Source organism: Lepus europaeus, chromosome 20 (assembly GCF_033115175.1).
Source record: "Lepus europaeus isolate LE1 chromosome 20, mLepTim1.pri, whole genome shotgun sequence".
NCBI lineage: Eukaryota > Metazoa > Chordata > Mammalia > Lagomorpha > Leporidae > Lepus > Lepus europaeus.
The window spans coordinates 1,223,655-1,244,549 of record NC_084846.1 but is presented as its reverse complement, the minus strand read 5'-3'; the positions used below and the strand labels follow the sequence as shown (position 1 = coordinate 1,244,549).

Here is a 20,895-nt window from a genome sequence, read left to right as displayed (position 1 = left end):
ACATTACATTGTAACGTCCTGCCCTGTGCCAGGCGGGATACATTGTAATCTTGGTCAGGAAGCTGGCCATTAACTTTGCAGACCCTGATAAAGATCAGGTTTCTGGAAGTGCACGAGGAATCCCTTTCCTTTCCTTGAAGACCTCACTGGAAGTGTCTGTCTTCCCAGGCGCCTTTCCCTGCCTTAGCCACCTGCCCATCCGTGCCTGTGTTTATGGTCAGGCTTGGTTTTTCCATGCAAAAATGCTCCCATCTAGGGGCCGGCGCTGTGGCATAGCAGGTTAAGCTGCAGCCTCCAGTGCCACCATCTCATGTGGATGCCAGTTCCAGTCCCAGCTGCTCCACTTCCAACCTAGCTCCCTGCTGATGCACCTGGGAAAGCAGCAGAGGACGGCCCAAGTCCCTGGGCGCCTGCACCCACATGGGAGACCCAGATGAAGCTCTTGGCTTCAGCCTGGCCCAGCCCCAGTCATCGCAGCCATTTAGGAGTGAAACCAAATGGAAGATATCTATTTCTGCTTCTCCCCTTCTCTAATCCTGCCTTCCAAATAAATTTTAAAAAAGCTCTCATCTGTCCTGGAAGAGTTAAGGAGAGGGCAGGGGTAGAACCGGGACCCTCCCAGCATGGGTTCCTCCCTCCTTTGTTCCAGCCCGTGGCCCCGCCCTGACTCTGCCCTCTGACTAGGTCCCCTTCCCTTTGTCCCCAGCTGGCCAGCATTGGAGGCGCTTCGTTTGTCTGCCGCAGGGAAACCATGCAATTTCCCATTGCTTCCACCCACTGCTACTGCCCAAGGGAAAGGAGTCTCTACAGTTTCAGCCAGCAACACCCCCTCTGATGCTGCCATCGGGCGAGGCTGCGCTGGGACTCGGTGGGAGGGGGCAGCCTCCAGGAGCCTAAGGAGCCAAATGCGTGGCAAGGCTTGCATGCCCAGAGGTAGTCCAGGGTGGCCGCTGAGGCTGCAAAGGGGACCAACAGAGCCAGGTGACCCCAGCTGGCATCTCCAGCTCCCACTGGGTGCTTTCTCACTGCCCATGGTTTATCAAAGCTGCTCCCTCTGCCAGGCCCACCTTCTGGCCCTTCCCTCCCTTGGCTTCTTGCTGATCCTTCAGCTCTCGAACCCCTCCATTCCCAGAACCTTTCCTGGCCTCCACTTGCTGTCCCGGCCCCGGCTGTCAGAGACCATCCCTGGGCACAGTCCCCAGGCCCTCCGTTGTGTGCATGGAGCGTGTGTTTATCCGCTCATCCATCAGAGGACACTTGGGCTGCTTCCACCTGTTGAATTACTTTGGCTGTGAATGTAGGAGTCTGTGTCTTCGAGGCAGCCTACCTTTTCTTAAACTCTTTTTGAATGGTTTTGGTGCACAGAAAGGTTGTCAAGGTAGCACAGAGAAGTTCCAGCTTCCTTTCACACAGCTGCCCCTAAATGCTCACCTTTTAACAGAGCTGTCGTTCGCTTATTTTTTTTTTTTAATTTATTTATGTATTTGAAGGCAGAGTTACAGAGAGGCAGAGGCAGAGAGAGAGAGAGAGAGAGAGAAAGTAAATCTTCCATCTACTGGTTCACTCTCCACATGGCCACAATGGCCAGAGCTGTGCCAATCTGAAGCCAGGAACCAGGAGCTTCTTCTGGGTCTCCCACGCAAGTGCAGGGGCCCAAGGACTTGGGCCATCTTCTGCTGCTTTCCCAGGCCGCAGCAGAGAGCTGGGCCAGAAGTGGAGCAGCCAAGTCTCAAACCAGTGCCCATATGAGATGCTGGCACTGCAGGCGGCGGCTTTACCTGCTATGCCACAGCACCAGCCCCACGTCCTTTGCTTTTGAAATGAGTAAGCAACATGGGGACAGCTCCTGTTGACTCCGTAACTAAACCATGGGCTGCCCAACTTCAGAAACTCCTGACTCTAGGCAGTCCTCTTAGCTTCTCAGTGCTGCCTTGATTTCCCTCCTCATCTGTGAAATGGGAAGAATTACAGCACTTGCTTCCCAGGGCTAAATGTGACGAGCGTTTCAATGTGTATAAAGACAGAGCATAAGGGGCCACCACCTGTACCCCCGGCATCCCATATTGGAGTGTTGCTTCAAGTCCAGGCTGCTCCACTTATGGTTCAGCTCTCTGTTAATGCTGGGAGATGACCCACGTACTTGGGCTCCTGCCACCCATGTAGGAGACCAGGGTGGAGCTCCTGCCTTTGACCTGGCCCAGCCCTGGCTGTTGTGGCCATTTGAGGAGTGAACCAGTGGATGGAAGGTTCTCTCTCTCTCTCTTTTTCTTTCTCTCTTCCTCCCTCCCTCCCTCTCTAATTCTGACTTTTAAAGTAAATAAATAAAATCTTAAAGACTGGGGTGGCCAAGCAGAAGGGCTTGAGCGCTGGCAGTTTCTGGCGAGTTCCGTGCTATGGTAGCTGTTGAATGCCCTGCTCCAAAGACGCCCATGGCTGAGTCATGCCTGCAACGCCCACCACCCACGTTCAACACCAACGGTGCTCCCGGCCGATCCGAAACCAGCACAGGCATCCCACCGGGCAGTCGCAGGAGGCCGTGGCCTGAGATGAGCAGCAAGGGCCTGCAGCTCTGGGCGGCGGGGGCTGCCGGCGCTCGGTGAGGAAGGAGTGAGAGCAGCTCTGCTCAGGCACGGCTGTGTCCGCGCCTGAGAGGTGCAGCAGCCTGGTTTCGGTTACTATTGCAGGACGCCTGAGGCTGGGTGAGCCTCAGAAAATGAGGTTTATTCAGCTCACAGTTCTGCAGGTTCAAGGGCGTGGCACCAGCATCCGCTCAACTCTGGTGGGAGTGTGTGTGTGTGTGTGTGTGTGTGACAGAGAGAGAGAGAGTCTATTTGCTGGTTCACTCACCAAATGCCTGCAACAGCTCTGGTTGAGCCAGGCCAAAAGCAGGAGCCCAGAACTCCATCCAGGTCTCCCCCATGGGGGGCAGGGGCCCAAGTCCCTCATACATCATCTGCAGCCTCCCACGAGGTACATCAGCAGGAAACTGGATCACAAGAGGAGGTGGTGGTGGGAGCTGGATCAGTGTTGTAGCACGGCTGGTTAAGCCAATCCCTGAGATGCCAACATCCCATATCAGTGCCTATTCAATCGAGTCCACCTCCCTGCCGATGCTCCTCAGAAAGCAATGGACGACGGCCCAAGTACCTGGGCCCCTGCCACACACGTGGGAGACCCAGATGGAGTTTATAGCTCCTGGCTACAGCCCAGCCCAGCCCTGGTCACTTGGCCGTTTGGAGAGTGAACCAGCAGAGGGCAGATCCCTCTTTTTCTTTTTTTATTTTATTTTTATTTTTTTTTTTATTTTTGACAGGCAGAGTGGACAGTGAGAGAGAGACAGAGAGAAAGGTCTTCCTTTTGCCGTTGGTTCACCCTCCAATGGCCGTCGCGGTAGCGCGCTGCGGCCGGCGCACCGCGCTGTTCCGGTGGCAGGAGCCAGGTGCTTCTCCTGGTCTCCCATGGGGTGCAGAGCCCAAACACTTGGGCCATCCTCCACTGCACTCCCGGGCCACAGCAGAGAGCTGGCCTGGAAGAGGGGCAACCGGGACAGGATCGGTGCACCAACCGGGACTAGAACCCGGTGTGCTGGCGCCGCAAGGCGGAGGATTAGCCTGTTGAGCCACGGCGCCGGCCTGATCCCTCTTTTTCTATCCATCTCTCCCTTCTCTGTGCATCACTCTGCCTTCAAAATAAGTAAACCCTTGGCTGGCACCGCGGCTCAATAGGCTAATCCTCCGCCTTGCGGCGCCGGCACACCGGGTTCTAGTCCCGGTAGGGGCACTGGATTCTATCCCGGTTGCCCCGCTTCCAGGCCAGCTCTCTGCTGTGGCCAGGTAGTGCAGTGGAGGATGGCCCAAGTACTTGGGCCCCGCACCCCATGGGAGACCAGGATAAACACCTGGCTCCTGCCATCGGATCAGCGCGGTGCGCCGGCCGCAGCGCGCCAACCGCGGCGGCCATTGGAGGGTGAACCAACGGCAAAAAGGAAGACCTTTCTCTCTGTCTCTCTCTCTCACTGTCCACTCTGCCTGTCAAAAACTAAAAAAAAAAAAAAAAAAAAAAGTAAACCCTTGAGAAGTATCTCCCTCTGCTTTACTTTGCCTGTTCCCATGGAAATCACAGAAAATCTCTTGCTGCCTTGCCCTCACTCCCTCTGCCTCCTGAGCAGCCTTGGGGCTTCTGTGGGTGGCCCTGCTTCCTCTTTCAGGGGACTGGGAGTGGGGACCTCTGACAGTCACTTCTGTGTCTTTGCGCCCCGCTGGATGTCCTAGCTAATGGCCTTCGTTCTAATGGGATAATGTAACTGGGTAATCGATGCAGTGCAGAGGTTTGTTGAATGCACAGTTCTGGAGGCTGGGGGCTGGCAAGGGCTTTGCTGCATCATAACAAGGCCAGGGGCCATTGCGCAGGTCCCGAGTGCACCAGAGTGAGCTCACCTTTATAACAAACCCATACTCTGTGATGTCTCATTAACCAGCTCCTCCATAATTGGGCTGATCCGTTCGCGAGGGTCATGACCTAGGCACCCTGCAAAGCTCCCGCCTCTCACATGCCACGGACGTTTCCAAAACTGAGGGACACGGCCAAACTCTAGCATCACTCTTGATTCAAATGAACTCCACCTAAGTTTTAAGACCAGAGCTTTCAGATAGTGCAGGCAGTCAGGGCTGGGGGTCGGGGCCCCGTAGTGGGCAGTACATGGAAGGTAGGGATTCACCTGGAAGCTGACCAGGAGCTGAGGATGTAGGCAGTGGGAGGGAGACCAGGTTGGAGGTGTTTTTGCTTTGAGTCTTCCAGGGAACATGGTGAAACTCTGGAGGGATATAGGAGCCAACTTGGAGGAGGGTCCAGGACCCAGGTGGTCCAGGCTGTGCCCCTTGGAACAGCTGTGGGACTGTCAACAGAGGGATGCAAGGATAGAGGGGCCACATTGGGTTGCATTTGCCCAGTGGTTAGGACAGTGTTTAGGATGCCCATATTCTGTATCAGAGTGCTTGAGAGTGCTTGGCTGGAGTTCTGACCGCTCTACTTTTTTTTTTTTTTTTTTTTTTTTTTTTTTTTTTTTTTTTTTTTACAGGTAGAGTTTGGACAGTGAAAGAGAGAGAGACAGAGAGAAAGGTCTTCCTTCCGTTGGTTCACTCCCCAAATGGCCACTACGGCTGGTGCTGTGCCAATCTGAAGCCAGGAGCCAGGTGCTTCTTCTGCTCTCCCATGGGGTGCAGGGCCCAAGCACTTGGGCCATCCTCCACTGCCCTCTCAGGCCACAGCAGAGAGCTGGACTGGAAGAAGAGCAACCAGGACTAGAACCAGTGTCCATATGGGATGCCGGCACCACAGGGGGAGGATTAACCAAGTGAGCCACGGCGGCTGCCAACCCCTCTACTTTTGATTCAACTTCCTGCTAATGTGCATCTTTGGAGGCAGCAGCTGATGGCACAAGGACTTGGGTCCCTGCCACCCACGTAGGAGAACTTGGACTGAGTTCTGGGCTCGTCATTTTGGTCTGGCCCAGTCCCAGCTGTTGCAGGCATTTGGGAAGTGAACCAGTGGATGGAAGACCTCTGTCACTCTGCCTGTCAGAAACAATGAGAAATAGAGAGACGAGGGGGTCCTGGCAGCAAACAGGCAATGAAGAGCCGGAAGGGACAAACAGAGCTGAGGGTGATGGGGAGAGGTTACGCGAGTCCCTGAGGCTAGGCCGAGGGACTGGGAGAAGAAGGTACAGTCAGACGAGAGCCAGGGCTGTGGCCAGAGAGAGGCTGGTGCAGATGTCATGACGGTGGTGATGGGCCTTATATGGATGTTGATGATGGTGGTGGTCCTGATGCTGACGTTGATGACAGTGGTGATGGGCCTTATACAGACGTTGATGATGGTGGTGGTCCTGATGCTGACGTTGATGATGGTGGTGATGGGCCTTATACAGACGTTGATGATGGTGGTGGTCCTGATGCTGACGTTGATGACGGTGGTGATGGGCCTTATACAGACGTAGATGATGGTGGTGGTCCTGATGCTGACGTTGATGACGGTGGTGATGGGCCTTATACAGACGTAGATGATGGTGGTGGTCCTGATGCTGACGTTGATGACAGTGGTGATGGGCCTTATACAGACGTAGATGATGGTGGTGGTCCTGATGCTGACGTTGATGACGGTGGTGATGGGCCTTATACAGACGTTGATGATGGTGGTGGTCCTGATGCTGACGCTGATGACGGTGGTGATGGGCCTTATACAGATGTTGATGATGGTGGTGGTCCTGATGCTGACGTTGATGACGGTGGTGATGGGCCTTATACAGATGTTGATGACGGTGGTGATGGGCCTTATACAGACGTAGATGATGGTGGTGGTCCTGATGCTGACGTTGATGGCGGTGGTGATGGGCCTTATACAGATGTTGATGACGGTGGTGATGGGCCTTATACAGACGTAGATGATGGTGGTGGTCCTGATGCTGACGTTGATGGCGGTGGTGATGGGCCTTATACAGACGTAGATGATGGTGGTGGTCCTGATGCTGACGTTGATGACAGTGGTGATGGGCCTTATACAGACGTAGATGATGGTGGTGGTCCTGATGCTGACGTTGATGACGGTGGTGATGGGCCTTATACAGACGTTGATGATGGTGGTGGTCCTGATGCTGACGTTGATGACGGTGGTGATGAGGCCATGACTCTCACTCAAGCCCTGTTCTGGGTCGGGCACTTTCTGTGCATGTATAACCTGACTACAAAGACCAGCTCCACAATTTATTGGGCCTGGTACAAAATAAAAACATGAGATTTCTTGTATTGAAAACAAAAAAGTACAAAAAATACAAGAATAGGGGACTAAAATACAAGGTTTCCACCTTCTTTCCCAGTCTCTTAACTTGTCCTGGCGTCTTCTACTTGACGTGTCATTCGTTCTAGGTAACAAGGAATTAAAACATTACGTTGTTAGAGTGAATGTTACCATCTTTTTTTTTTTTATTTTTTTTATTTTTTTTTATTTTTGACAGGCAGAGTGGACAGTGAGAGAGAGACAGAGAGAAAGGTCTTCCTTTTGCCGTTGGTTCACCCTCCAATGGCCGCCGCGGTAGGCGCGCTGCGGCCGGCGCACCGCGCTGTTCCGATGGCAGGAGCCAGGGGCTTCTCCTGGTCTCCCATGGGGTGCAGGGCCCAAGCACTTGGGCCATCCTCCACTGCACTCCCTGGCCACAGCAGAGAGCTGGCCTGGAAGCGGGGCAACCGGGACAGGATCGGTGCCCCAACCGGGACTAGAACCCGGTGTGCCGGCGCCGTAAGGCGGAGGATTAGCCTGTTGAGCCACGGCGCCGGCCAACCATCTTTTTAAAAAAAGATTTATTTATTTATTTGAAAGGCACAGTTACAGAGAGGCAGAGATGGAGAGGGAGAGAGGGAGAGAGGGAGGGATGGAGGAAGGGAGAGAGAGAGAGAGAGAGAGAGAGAGAGAGAGAGAAAGTGTTCCATTTGCTGGTTCACTCCCCAAATGGCCCCAACGGCCGGAGCTGTGCTGATCCAAAGCCAGGTGCCAAGAGCATCCTCTGGGTCTCCCACATGGGTGCAGGGGTCCAAGGCCTTGGGCCATCTTCTACTGCTTTCCCCAGGCCACAGCAGAGAGCTGGATTGAAGTGGAGCAGCTGGGACTCAAACCAGTGCCCATATGGGATGCCGGCACTGCAGGCGGTGGCTTCACCGGCTATGCCACAGCACTGGTCCCACACTGTTTTTAGAGTGTGCAATGCTGGCTTTCCATGCCCACAGACATGTGTTTAACCTGTCCCTACAACCCTCTCAATGGAACAATTTGTGTTTTGCAGCTCAAACACACGTGTGTTTCATCCTCGGAACAGTGAAATCGCTGCACACAGTGCACTCACCTGTGTATGACCATCCTCGTGCGCCACATGCACAGCCCACCAACGCTGTCCCCTGCCAGCTGACGGGTGAGTAAGCGGGGAACCAAAAGGAAAATGAATTGCTTGTTGTCCTTTATGGTTTTTAGAACCCTCTTTCTTTCTTTCTTTCTTTCTTTCTTTCTTTCTTTCTTTCTTTCTTTCTTTCTTTCTTTCTTTCTTTTTGACAGGCAGAGTGGACAGTGAGAGAGACAGAGAGAAAGGTCTTCCTTTGCCATTGGTTCACCCTCCAATGGCCACCACGGCCGGCGCACCGTGCTGATCCACAGACAGGAGCCAGGTGCTTCTCCTGGTCTCCCATGGGGTGCAGGGCCCAAGCACTTGGGCCATCCTCCACTGCCCTCCCGGGCCATAGCAAAGAGCTGGCCTGGAAGAGGGGCAACCGGGACAGAATCTGGCGCCCCAACCGGGACTAGAACCCGGTGTGCTGGCGCTGCAAGGTGGAGGATTAGCCTGTTGAGCCACGGCGCCGGCCCTAGAACCCTATTTCTTTCAGAGTTAGAAGCAAGCTGCGGTCCACAAGGCAAATGTCACCTCTTACAGCTGTCAGCATTCACTTCACTCGATCGAGGACCCAGCACACTGACCTTATACCTGCTTTAAGCCTTGCTGAACTCCTGTGTGTCATGGGTCCACCAGAGTTCTCTGCTCATGGAACACCATGAACGTGATATGCACGTGTCTGTCCTCCGCTTCCAAGCGTGCTGCATCACCTCGTTAGATGTCTCTCACAAAGCCAAGTTCAAGGGTAGCATGATTCAGCACTGCAAGACAGCAACAGCAGAGTATTAAACCAGGCGTCAGGCCCTTCCAAGTGCGGGGGCCTAGACAGCTACACAGGTTACACACTCGTGATGCCTTCTCAAGACTGCAGTAGCCAGATGACGAAACGGTGAGCAGCTTGCCTCTGCGTGCCCAGCCAGGAGGCTGCAGAGCCACCAATGCCCCCATCTCGTCCTAACTGGACTGCACTAGAGCACCTAGCATGAGCTTCTGCAGTCCTGCTCCAGGCATCCAGTCTGGGATGCCAACCTCAGTATCTATGTGTGAGCTTCTGGGTTGCCATGGCAGCCACCCCCTCCCAATCCCTCCCACAGCCAGGTTCCATATCTGAGTTCTTTGTTGAGTTCTGTGGCTGCGTTCCGTGGTTGGGCTTTGCAGCTTGGTTCTGTGGTTAGACCTCACATTGGGTTCCGTGGTTGGGTGTTAAGAATGGGTTAGTGGCCGGCACCGCGGCTCACTTGGCTAATCCTCCGCCTTGCGGCGCCGGCACACCGGGTTCCAGTCCCGGTCGGGGCACCGGATTCTGTCCCAGTTGCCCCTCTTCCAGTCCAGCTCTCTGCTATGGCCCAGGAGTGCAGGGGAGGATGGCCCAAGTGCTTGGGCCCTGCACCCCATGGGAGACCAGGAGAAGCACCTGGCTCCTGGCTTCGGATCAGAGTGGTGCGCCGGCCGTGGCAGCCATTGGAGGGTGAACCAACGGCAAAAAAGGAAGACCTTTCTCTCTGTCTCTCTCTCACTGTCCACTCTGCCTGTCCAAAAAAAAAAAAAAAAAAAAAAAAAAAAAAAAAAAAAAAGGGTTAGCGGCGCGTGGGAGACAGGGAGGAAGCACCCAGCTCCTGGCTTCAGATCAGCACAGCGCCGGCCCTAGCGGCCATTAGGGGAGTGAACCAATGGAAGGAAGACCTTTCTCTCTCTCTCTCTCTCACTGTCTAACTCTGCCTGTCAAAAAAAAAAAAAAAAAAGAGTGGGTTAGCAGAAGGGTCTCGTGTTGGGATCTGTGGCTGGGTTCTGGAGGTGCGTTTCACAGTGATTCGTGAGTGGGTCTTTTTTTTTTTTTTTTTTTTTTTTTGACAGGCAGAGTGGACAGTAGAGGGAGACAGAGAGAAAGGTCTTCCTTTTGCTGTTGGTTCACCCTCCAATGGCCGCCGCGGTAGGCGCGCTGCGGCCGGCGCACTGCGCTGTTCTGATGGCAGGAGCCAGGTGCTGCTCCTGGTCTCCCATGGGGTGCGGGGCCCAAGCACTTGGGCCATCCTCCACTGCACTCCCGGGCCACAGCAGAGAGCTGGCCTGGAAGAGGGGCAACCAGGACAGGATCGGTGCCCCAACCGGGACTAGAACCTGGTGTGCCGGTGCCGCAAGGCGGAGGATTAGCCTAGTGAGCCGCAGCGCCGGCCGTGAGTGGGTCTTATGGCTGGGGTGGAGGTCAGGCTTCATGCTGATTTCTATGGCTGGGTTTTTTATGGCTGCTCTCCATAGTGGCTTTGTGGCTTGGTTCTGAGGTTGGACTTCCGTTTGGGCTCCGTGGTTCTGCATGATGACTGGGTAAGCGATGGCTCTCATGTTGGGTTCTGTGGCTTTATTCCATGTTTGGGCTTTGTAGCTTCGTTCTGTGGTTGGATTTCACATTGGGTTCCGTGGTTGCGCATTATGTCTAAGTAAATGGATGGGTTCCTAGGCTTTGTTCCACGGTGGCCGTGTTCTGTGATTGAATTCCGTGGTGGGGTTTTTGTGAGTTTTGTTCGAGAGGCAGAGAAGATAGAAAGAACTCTCCCATCCCCAAGGCCCACAACAACCAGGGCTAAGCCAGGAGCCAGGAACTCAAACTGGGTTTTCCACATGAGTGGCAGGGGCTCGAGTACTTGAGCCACCACCTTCTGCCTCCCAGGGTGTGCATTATCAAGAATCTGGAATGAGAACAGAACCCAGGCTCTCTGACGTGGGATGCTGGTGTCCCAAGTGGTGGCTTAGCCACAGTACCAAATTCCCACACCCATGGTTGGATTTTGTGGCTTGGTTCTATGGTTCAGTTTCATACTGGGGCCTACAGTCAGGTGTTACGACTGAGTTAGTGGCTATAGTCTACATTGGGCTCCATGGCTGGTCCTGCGGCTTTATTCTGTGGTTGAATTTTGTAGCTGTGTTTTGTGGCTGGGTTTCATGACGTATCCTATGGTTGGTTTGTGTGTTAAGTTTTGTAGCTGTTTCAAGAACCACTTTACCTTATTCCCTCTTTCCTGGGTGCTGTGTCCCCCAAAAGTTCACACATTGCAGACTGGCACTGTGGCACAGCAGGTTCAGCCACCTGTGACACCGGCATCCCGTATGGGCTCAGGTTCTGTCTGGGCTGCTCCACTTCCAGTCCAGTTTTCTGCTAATGCACCTGGGAGAGCAGAGGAAGATGATCCAAGTGCTTGGTCCCCTGCACCCAGTGGGAGCCCCGATTAAAGCTCCTGGCTTCAGCCTGGCCCAGTGCTGGCCATTGTAGCCATTTGGGGCATAAACCAGCAGATGGAAGATTCATATTCAATTATTCTCTCTCTCTTTCTCTCTCTCTCTCTCTCTTTCTCTCTCTCTCTCTCTCTCTCTCTCTCTCTCTCTCTCTCTCTCTCTCTCCCCCTTTCCCCTCCTTCTCCCTCATTCTCTTTGTAACTACCTTTCAAATTAAATAAATAATTTTTTTTTAAAAGTTCATGTGTTGGAAATTTAATCTCCAAGTTCTTGTGTTAGTCACTTGACAGGTGAGTAAGATTAAATGAGGTCATGAGGTTGGGGTTCTTATGATGGGATTAGTAGATTGGCTTTAAAAAAAATATTTACAATGGGAACTGGGGGCTGGGGGACACACTGTGGTTGCAGTGGGTTTAGCCACTGCCTGCAGGGCCAACATCCCATGTGGGCACTGGTTCGAGTCCTGGCTGTTCCACTTATGATCCAACTCCCTGTTCATGTGCCTAAGAAGGAAGCAGAAGATGGCTCAAGTGCTTGTACCCCTGCACCCATGTGGCAGAGCTGGGTGGGGTTCCAGGCTCCAGCTTGGCCAGCCTGATTGGTATGGCCATTTGTGGGGTGAACCAGAAAATAAGAAATCTGCCCCCCACCTCACCCTTCTCTGTTTTCTCTCTCTGTCACTCTGCCTTTCAAATAAATAAAATCTTTTTTTAAAAAATGGGGGCTGACATTTGGCCTAATGATTAAGACACTTGTATCCCATACTGGCATGCCTGGTTATACTGCACCTTCCTGCTGACATGGCCCCTGGGAGGCAGTGAGCGATGGCTCAGGTATGCAGGATCTTGCTATCCATGTGGGAGGCCTGGATGGAACTTCCAGATCCCAGTTCCAGCCGTTGCAGGCATCTGGGGAGTAAAACAGCAAATGGAATCATCTCCCTCTCCCTCTCCCTCTCCCTCTCCCTCTCCCTCTCCCTCTCCCTCTCCCTCTCCCTCCCTCTCTCTCTCTCTCTCAAGTAAATAAATGATAACAATTTTTTAGCAGGGTGTCAGGGTGGGGAAGTGTTTAGGGAGGACCATTTCAATCTTACAAACTGAAGAGAGCCCTGGAGATGGTGTTAGTGAGGCTTGTACCACGTTGTGAATATGCTTACCGCCCTGGGATGCGTACTCAAAAATGGTTAAGAGGTAAATAAAGAAGGGAATCTCTTAGAAAAGCACAACAAGCCATTGCAATCCATCAACTGTACTTTGGAAATTTATATTTACTAAGTAAAAGTTTAAAAAAAGAAAAAGAAAAGCACAACAGTTCTGTACGGGCTAGCGGCTGGGGCACTGGTGGAGACACCCATGTCAGGGTTTGAGTCCTGGCTGCACCCCCAATTCCAACTCCCTCCTCGTGTGCACCCTGGGAAAGCAGGATGAGGCCTCAAGTCCTTGGGTCCCTGCCACCCATATGAGAGACCTCGAGGGAGTTTCTGACTTCAGCCTGGCCAACCCCTAGCCATTGTAGGCATTTGAGGAGCTAACAGCATATTGGAGATCTCTCTCTCTCTCTCTCTCTCTCGCCTCCCAAATGAATATACTTTATTCATTTATTTTACCTGGGAGGCAGAATAACAGAGAGAAAGAAACTAAGACACAGAAAGATCTTCTGTTCTCTGGCTCACTCCCCAAATGGCCGCAACAGCTAGGGCTGGGCCAGGCCAAAGCCAGGAGCCTGGAACTCCATCTGGGTCTCCCACGTGGGTGGCAGGGGCCCAAGCACTCAGGCCATCACTTGCTGCCTCCCTGGGTGGACATCAGCAGGTAGCTGGGATTAGGAGCCAGAGCTGAGCCTGGAGCCCAGGTTCTGTGATGTGGGACTCAGGCATTTCAGCAACTAAAACCCCATCCTATGACCCCTTCCTTTATAGATTACCCAGCGACTGAAAACGGACTGAGACAGCCAGGCGGGAGTCACTATGATTTTGTCCATCTTTCCCTTTTAATTTTCTTTCTTTTTTTAAGATTTATTTATTTTGCTTGAAAGTCAGAGTTACACAGAGAGAAGGAGAGGCAGAGAGAGGGAGAGAGAGGTCTTCCATCAGCTGGTTCACTCCCCAGTTGGCTACAATGGCTGGAGCTAAGCCAATCCAAAGCCAGGAGCCAGGAGCTTCTTCCAGGTTTCCTATGTGGGTGCAGGGGCCAAAAGACTTGGGCCATCTTCTACTGCTTTCCCAGGCCGTAGCAGAGAACTGGATAGGAAGTGAAGCAACCGGGACTCAAACTGGTGCCCATATGGGATGCCGGCACTGCAGGTGGCGGCTTTACCTACTATGCCACAGTGTTGGCCCCTCCTTTAATTTTCAAAGAAATTAGCATAGCAACAATCCCACAGGCTCCTAAACTATACACAGTGCCCAAATGATGCACCTGCCTGGCAGAGCCACACAGGTGATAGAATCGGTGACGCCCGTGTCCAGGCCCCTTGACAGATCCATAGCTGGGCATAGGCAGACTAAGAGGTGGGCAGCCGGTTGGCAATAAATCACATGCTTGGGGGGCCTCAGGACCTGTTGGGTGTTCCTACTGCTGGGTGATGGATGGAAAGGTGGCAGTGAGGTACACACATATCAGGCAGGTGCCCAAGTACGTCTACCTGTGCTCGCTTCGGCAGCACATATACCAAGTACGTCTACCTGCGAGGGAAAGGTGTGGCCAGGTACCTGGGAGGCTCTGGTGTCTGCAAGATTGAGAGAGAGAAGAGCCAGCACAAAGTCTGCTTTTTTGTTTTGTTTTTAAAATTTATTTAATTGATTTGAAAGAGCTGCAGAAAGATTGGGAGGGAGAGAGGGGAGGGAGGGGTCTTATCTATCTATCTGCTGTTTTGCTGCCCAATGCCCGTAACAGCCAGGGCTGAGCCAGGCCGAGGCCGGGAGCCAGAAACTCCATCCAGGTCTCCCATGTGGGTGGCAGGGGCCCAAGGACTTGAGCATCACTGTGCATCCGCAGGAAGCTGGATCCGAAGGGGAGCAGCCAGGACTCAAGCTGCTGCTCCGATGTGGGATGCTGGTGACACAGGCGGCACCTTAATCCCCAGCACCCCAGTGCTGGCCCCACCGAGCCTGCTTTGTGTGCCCTCTAGACGGTCAGCTGCCTGGGGAGCAGCTACCTTGTGGACCCTGTTCACTGTTGAATCCCCGGCTTGCAGTCGCGGCACGGTGAGTGTCTGCTCCTATCCGGAGACTCGGACACAGCTGTCAGAGAGCAGGGCTTGGGCGCGTGGTGCTGTGGTTAAGTCCCTGCCTGGGATGCCAGCATCCTCTACCCAAGAGCCTGGGTTTGAGTCCTGGCTGCTGACATGCACACGGGGAGGCAGCAAATGGTGGGGTGTCCCTGTCCGGGTTCCTGCCTTTCACACAAAAGGAGAAACCAAAAGAAACTGGGCGGGGTGGGGGTGGCAAGGGGAGCTAGAGGAACGCAGGCAGTTACAGCCCACAGGATGTGGGGTGCTGGGCGTGGGCAGGACCATGTCGCACGGGGATGCCCACAGGGCCAAGAGCTCCGCACACTGCCCACAAGGCAGTGAGTTCTGATGCCGCCCTCTGCCCTGGAAAATTCTGGAGTCCTTTCGGCTATTGTCTGGGAGTGTTGGCTGCAGCCTGGGCTGCCTCGGTTTCCCTCTAGGAGGACAGAGGCACAAGGGTGCGGTGGGGGGGGGGGGAAATAGCCACCCAGCAGGTGGTTTGGGCGACTCCCTCCTCCTGTGGCAGACACAGGCTATTCTGGGAGCTGAGATGCTGTGCAGCAGATAAAATGGCCTCTGGGGTGAGTGTCACGCTGAAGTCCCATCGCCAGCCCCTTTATGGGCTGGGTGGCACCAGACAGCTGAGAGAACCCTCTGGGCCTCAATGTCCCCATCTGTACAATGGGAGAAATAGGACACCATGGGTTACAGGCCTGCCACCCACGTGGAAGATGCAGACTGTATTTCCAGCTGCTGGCTTTGATCTGGCCCAGCCCCTGCTGTTGTGGGCATTTAAGGACTGAACCGTGGGTGAGAGATCTTTGTTTCTGTTTCTGTGTCCCTAATTCTCTACCTTTAAATAAACAAATAAGGGGCCAGTATTGCTGTGCAGTGGGTAAACCTGCCACCTGCAATGTCAGCATCCCATAGGGGACCCATTTCAAGTCCTGGCTGCTCCACTTATGATCCAGCTCCCTGCTAACGTGCCTTGGAAAGCAGCAGAAGATGGACCAGTCCTTGGGCCCTTGCACCCACGTGGGAGACCTGGAAGAAGCTCCTGGCTTTGGATCAGCCCAGCTCTGGCCATTGCAGCCATCTGGGGAGTGAACCAGTGACTAGAAGATCTCTCTCTCTCTCTCTCTCTCTCTCTCTCTCTCTCTCTGGGTCTCCCTACCCTCTCTGTAACTCTGCCTTTCAGATAAATAAATAAATCTTTAAAAGTTCATTTATCTGTTTACTTATTTGAAAGAGTGATGGATGGAGAAAGAGCTCCTCCATCCACTGGTTCACTCTCCAAAATGGTCACAACAGCCAGGGTTGGGCCAAAGCCAGAAGCTAGGAGCTCCATCCAGGTTTACCGCGTGGGCGGCAGGAACTCGAGTACTTGAGCCATCACCTGCTGCCTCCCAGGAGAGTTAGCAGGAAGTGGGACTGGAACCCAGGCACTCTGATATGGATGTGGGCACCACAAGTGGTGGCTTAGCCCACTCTGCTACAGCACCCACCCCAGACTTTGTTCTGCTTAGGTCTCTAAGGGAGGGGGTGGGGCCCATGGCATAAGGCAGGGCCTCCTGATTTACTGTGTCTACTGATCTACATGGTAAAAATCACTCGAAAACATAGAGAAACACTCATAACTGAATAGCTGGGCATGGGGCAGGCATCTGGTCTACCAGTTAACCCACCAGTTAAGATGCCTACATGCTGTCTTGGAGTACCTAGGTTCGAGTCCCAGCTCTGACTCCTGGCTCCAGCTTCCTGCTCATGCACACCCTGGGAGGCAGCAGTGCTGGCTCAAGTCCTTGAGTTCAAGCCACCCATGTGGAGACCTGGGTTGTGTTTCCAGCTCCTGGCTTCAGCGCTGGCCATTGCAGGCATTTTGGGCATGAACTAGTGAATGGGAGCATTCTCTCTCTCTCTCTCTCTCTCTCTCTCTCTCTCTGAAATAAAGAAATCTAAAGACAAAAACTTTTCTTGAAATCTATGCATAGGTTTTTAAAATATTTATTTATTTGAAAGGCAGAGTTACAGAGGTAGATGGAGAGAGAGAGAGAGCGAGAGGTGTTCCATCCGCTGGTTTACTCTGCAAATGGCCATAATGGCTAGAGCTGGGCCAATCCAAAGTCAGGAGCCAGGAGCTTCTTCCAGGTCTCCCATGCAGGTGCAGGGGCCCAAGGACTTGTGCCATTTTCTACTGCTTTCCCAGGCCATAGCAGAGAGCTCGATCAGAAGTGGAGCAGCCAGGACTTGAACCGGCGTCCACATGGAATGCCAGCACTGCAGACAGGGGTTTTAACCTGCTGTGCCACAGAACTGGCCCCTAAATTTTTTCATAACATGCATTTCCCATGAACTTTTTAGAGGCCCTGCCACGGAGACATGTGTTCACTCAAAAACTGATAAGAATGCTCACAAAGCAGCCAGGAACGGGAGCCACCCCAAACCACCCAACCAAAGGCTGAGCGGTGAGCAGTGCCGAATTCTCAGCACGGAGCACAGTCTACTGCAGCGGCTCCGAGCCTGGGCACGGCCCCGAAGGGCTCTTGGCAGTGTGGAGAGAGGCTTTTCATTTTCATGACCTGTGGCCTGGGAAGAAATCCTGCTATCATCGTGTGCGTAGAGCCCACAGCGCTGCTACCCATCCTGCCACGCTTGAAACATACAAAGCATCACGTGGTCCCATACTCGACCAGAAAGCCTCATTCTCTACCAATGGCAACAACAATACAGATGACTCAGCCACACGGCTGACTCACACATGCCCAACGTGGTACTATAAATAGTAGCTCGCTCCTATTTAAAGAGCGTTCAGATAGGCAGAGCCTTTCCAGGCTGTCAAGAGGCAAGATAGGAGGCAGCAGAAGATAGCCCAAGGATGTGGGCCCCTGCCACTCAGCAGGAGGCCAGGATGGAGTTATGGCTCCTGACTCTCCCCTGGCTCAGCCCGTTAAGATTTATTTTATTTATTTGAAAGGCAGAGATGGAGAGGGAGAGACAGAGAGAGAAACTATCTTCCATCTGCTGGTTCACTCCCCAAATGAGCTGGGCCAGGCTGAAGCCAGGAGCCAGGAACTCCATCCGGGTCTCCCCTGTGGGTAGCAGAGACCCAAGCATCTGCTGTACATTAGCAGGAGCTGGATGAGGAGAGGAGCAGCCAGGACTCAAATCAGCACTCCAGTATAGGACGCCGGCATTACAGGGGATGGCTTAACCCTCTGCACCACAGCGCCAGCCCCAGAAAATTCTTAAGTGATTCTTTGTGACTTCTGCATTTTTTCTTTTTATGCATGTGTGATATGCTTGAACACAAATTTTGAAAAATGTGTTCTTCCACCCCCTCTGTCCTGTTCAGGTCTTACCAACTTGGCTCTGGGTCACTTCCCCAACCTGTCCTAGAGATAGCGTCCAGGGGGAATCTCAAACCATGTCCCTCCCTGCTCTAAAGTCTTCCATGGCTCCCTACTGACCCCAAGATGATAGGGCTGGCATTGTAGTGTAGCAGGTTAAGCCTCTGCCTGAGACGCTGGCATCCCACATGGGAGCCGGTTTGAGACCTGGCTGCTCCATTTCTGAGCCAGCTCCCTGATAATGCATCTGGGAAAGCAGAGGAAGATGGCCCAAGTCCTTGAGCTCCTGCACCCACATGAGAGATATGGAAGAAGCCCAGGCTCCTGGTTGCAGCCTGGCCCACCTGTAGCCATTGCAACAATTTGGGGAGTGAACCGAGGATGGAAGACCACCACCACCACCCCCGCCCCCTGCCAGTAACTCTGCCTTTCAAAAAAAAAGATTTCTCCTATCTACTGATTCATTCCCCAAAGGTGGTCCAGGCCAAAGCCAGGAGCCAGGAACTCAATCTGGGTCTTCCATGTGGGTGGCAGGAATGCAACTATTGGAGCCATCACTACTGCTTCCCAGGGTGTGCATTGGCAGGAAACTGGGATTTGGGGCGGAGACAAGATCCAAACCCAGGTGCTGTGATGTAAAAATTAGATCCAAGTCTTTTTTTTTAGGTGACTTTTTTTTAGATGTATTTTATTTATTTGAGAGGCAGAGTTACACAGACACACACACACACACAGAGAGAGAGAGAGAGAGAGGTCTTTCACCTGCTGGTTCACTCCCTAGTTAGCCGTAACGGCCAGAGCTTGACCTATCTGAAACCGGGAGCCAGGAGCTTCTTCTGGGTCTCCCACATGGGTGCAGGAGCCCGACACTTGGGCCATCTTCCATTGCTTTCCCAGGCCATTAGCATGGAGCTGAATTGAAAGTGGAGCAGCCCATATGGGATGTTGGCACCACAGGTAGGGGCTTAGCCTACTACACCACGGTGCCAGCCCCAGATCCAAGTCTTTAAAGGAAGATTCTCAGAGATTTTCTTGTCTCCAGCCCTGATTCTCTGTGGCTTCACCTCTGTGTTGTCCTCCCTCTGATTCTCACACTATCAACCTCCAGCCCAGAACTGCTTCAGACCTCCAGGCCTGTGCACCTGCTGGCTCTTCTCCTGGACACTCTGACCCTGGGACACTCTTACCTTGGAGCTTCAGCAACAAAGCCCTTGCTCTGAGCATCCCTCCCCCTTGGCCCTGACCAGCTTTGCGGTCTGGGAGGCTCCAGGTGGGCTTGATTGTTGGCTTAAAAACAAACAACAACAACAACAAAAAGTTTTGCAAAATGATAGTGAAGGTTCTTAGTAACATGCAAAATCATAACTGCTCCCCATTGCAAGGACTCCCCAAGAACTGAGAACCCCAGGGGCTGGCGCAGTGGCGCAGTAGGTTAATCCTCCACCTGTGGCACCAGCATCCCATAGCCAGTTCTAGTCCCGACTGCTCCTCTTCTGATCCAGCTCTCTGCTATGGCCTGGGAAAGCAGTGGAAGATGGCCCAAGTCCTTGGGCCTCTACACCCACGTGGGAGACCCAGAAGAAGCTCCTGGCTTCTGGCTTTGGATCAGCACAGCTCCAGCCATTGCAGCCATTTGGGAAGTGAACCAGTGGACAGAAGACCTTTCTCTCTGTCTCTCCCTCTCACTGTCTGTAACTCTACCTCTCAAATAAATAAATAAATAAAATCTTTAAAATAAAAAAAAAAGAACTGAGAACCCCAGACCCTTGCTCAAACACTGCCTCATGCCCCTCCAGGACTGGGGAGGTGAGGGGGTCAAGGCAGGACCCCCCCAAGTTCCCTCAACACCCCAAGCCTGAACACTGCCCTGTTTCTGCCCCAGCTCTTGCTTGTGTCCTCTCCACCACCCCTAGACATTCATTTCTCAATATGGGAAGTCCAGCCTGGTCCTGGGTGCCACAGGGGTTCCGTCTGGCCCTTCTTCCTCTTCCTCTTCTTCCTCTTCCTCTTCCTCTTCTTCCTCTTCTTCTTCTTCTTCTTCTTCTTCTTCTTCTTCTTCTTCTTCTTCCTCCTCCTCTTCCTCCTCCTCCTCCTCCTCTTCCTCTTCCTCCTCTTCCTCTTCCTCCTCTTCCTCTTCTTCCTCCTCTTCCTCCTCTTCCTCCTCCTCTTCTTCTTCCTCCTCTTCTTCTTCTTTTTTTTTTGACAGGTAGAGTGGACAGTGAGAAAGAAAGAAAGGTCTTCCCTTTCTGTTGGTTCACCCCCCAGTGGCCACTGCGGCCAGAGCGCTGCAGCCGGCGCACCACGCTGATCCGAAGCCAGGAGCCAGGTGCTTCTCCTGGTCTCCCATGTGGGTGCAGGGCCCAAGGACTTGGGCCATCCTCCACTGTACTCCCTGGCCACAGCAGAGAGCTGGCCTGGAAGAGGGGCACCCTGGACAGAACTGGCGCCCTGACCGGGACTAGAACCCAGGGTGCCAGTGCCGCAGGCGGAGGACTAGCCTAGTGAGCCGCGGCGCCGGCCTGGCCCATCTTCTGTTCGCACTGGGATCAGACTCAGGAGGTGCAGTGAAGGCGAGACTTCATTACCAGTCTTGCACGATCAGGAGTCTGATGCGCAGTTACCGCTAGGAGTTTATATCCTCGCAGTGGGCCCCTCCCCTGGTTTCTCATTGGCTGAGCACTATGGGGTGTACAGTCTTCCCAGACGTCAGCTACATTACAAAGTTACCTTCCTCCTCCTTTTTCTGCACTTTAAGTCCCTCTGGTGAGTCAGCTACTCCATATCATCATGTTTGCCTGGGGAGTTTTGCTGTATCTGCAAGCCAGCTAGCAGCAATTTTCCATCCTCTGTTGAAAATGGAGCCCCCGACTTTGCTTACCCGGGTAGCCCCCTCCCCAGTCCAGCCCCCCAGCTCATATCCTCGTGGGGACAGATGCCAAGCAGCATTCCTTCGTGATCACTTTTTTGGCCAATTTCCATCTTCACTCAGACTCCCGGGCTAGGCCAGCCACACACGCTCTGTCCCCCTTGGACAAATGGTTGCACCCCCCCAATCCTCCCCTGCTCTGCTTCTGAAGAGCGAGACATTAAGAAAAACACCCGTGCCCACAGCAGAGAGTGAACACAGTCTGGGTTCTAGCCTGACCTCGGTCACTCATA

The 20,895-nt window shown here is 53.3% G+C and overlaps 1 protein-coding gene across 1 annotated transcript in view; it reads right to left on the bottom strand.

The window, feature by feature from the left end:
• Positions 1–20,895, bottom strand: part of FBN3 (fibrillin 3) — a 116,710-nt gene that overhangs the window by 78,421 nt on the left and 17,394 nt on the right. Inside the window, 1 exon segment of the mRNA XM_062179352.1 lies at positions 5,792–6,717. Coding sequence (XP_062035336.1) covers positions 5,792–6,717 — 926 coding nt within the window.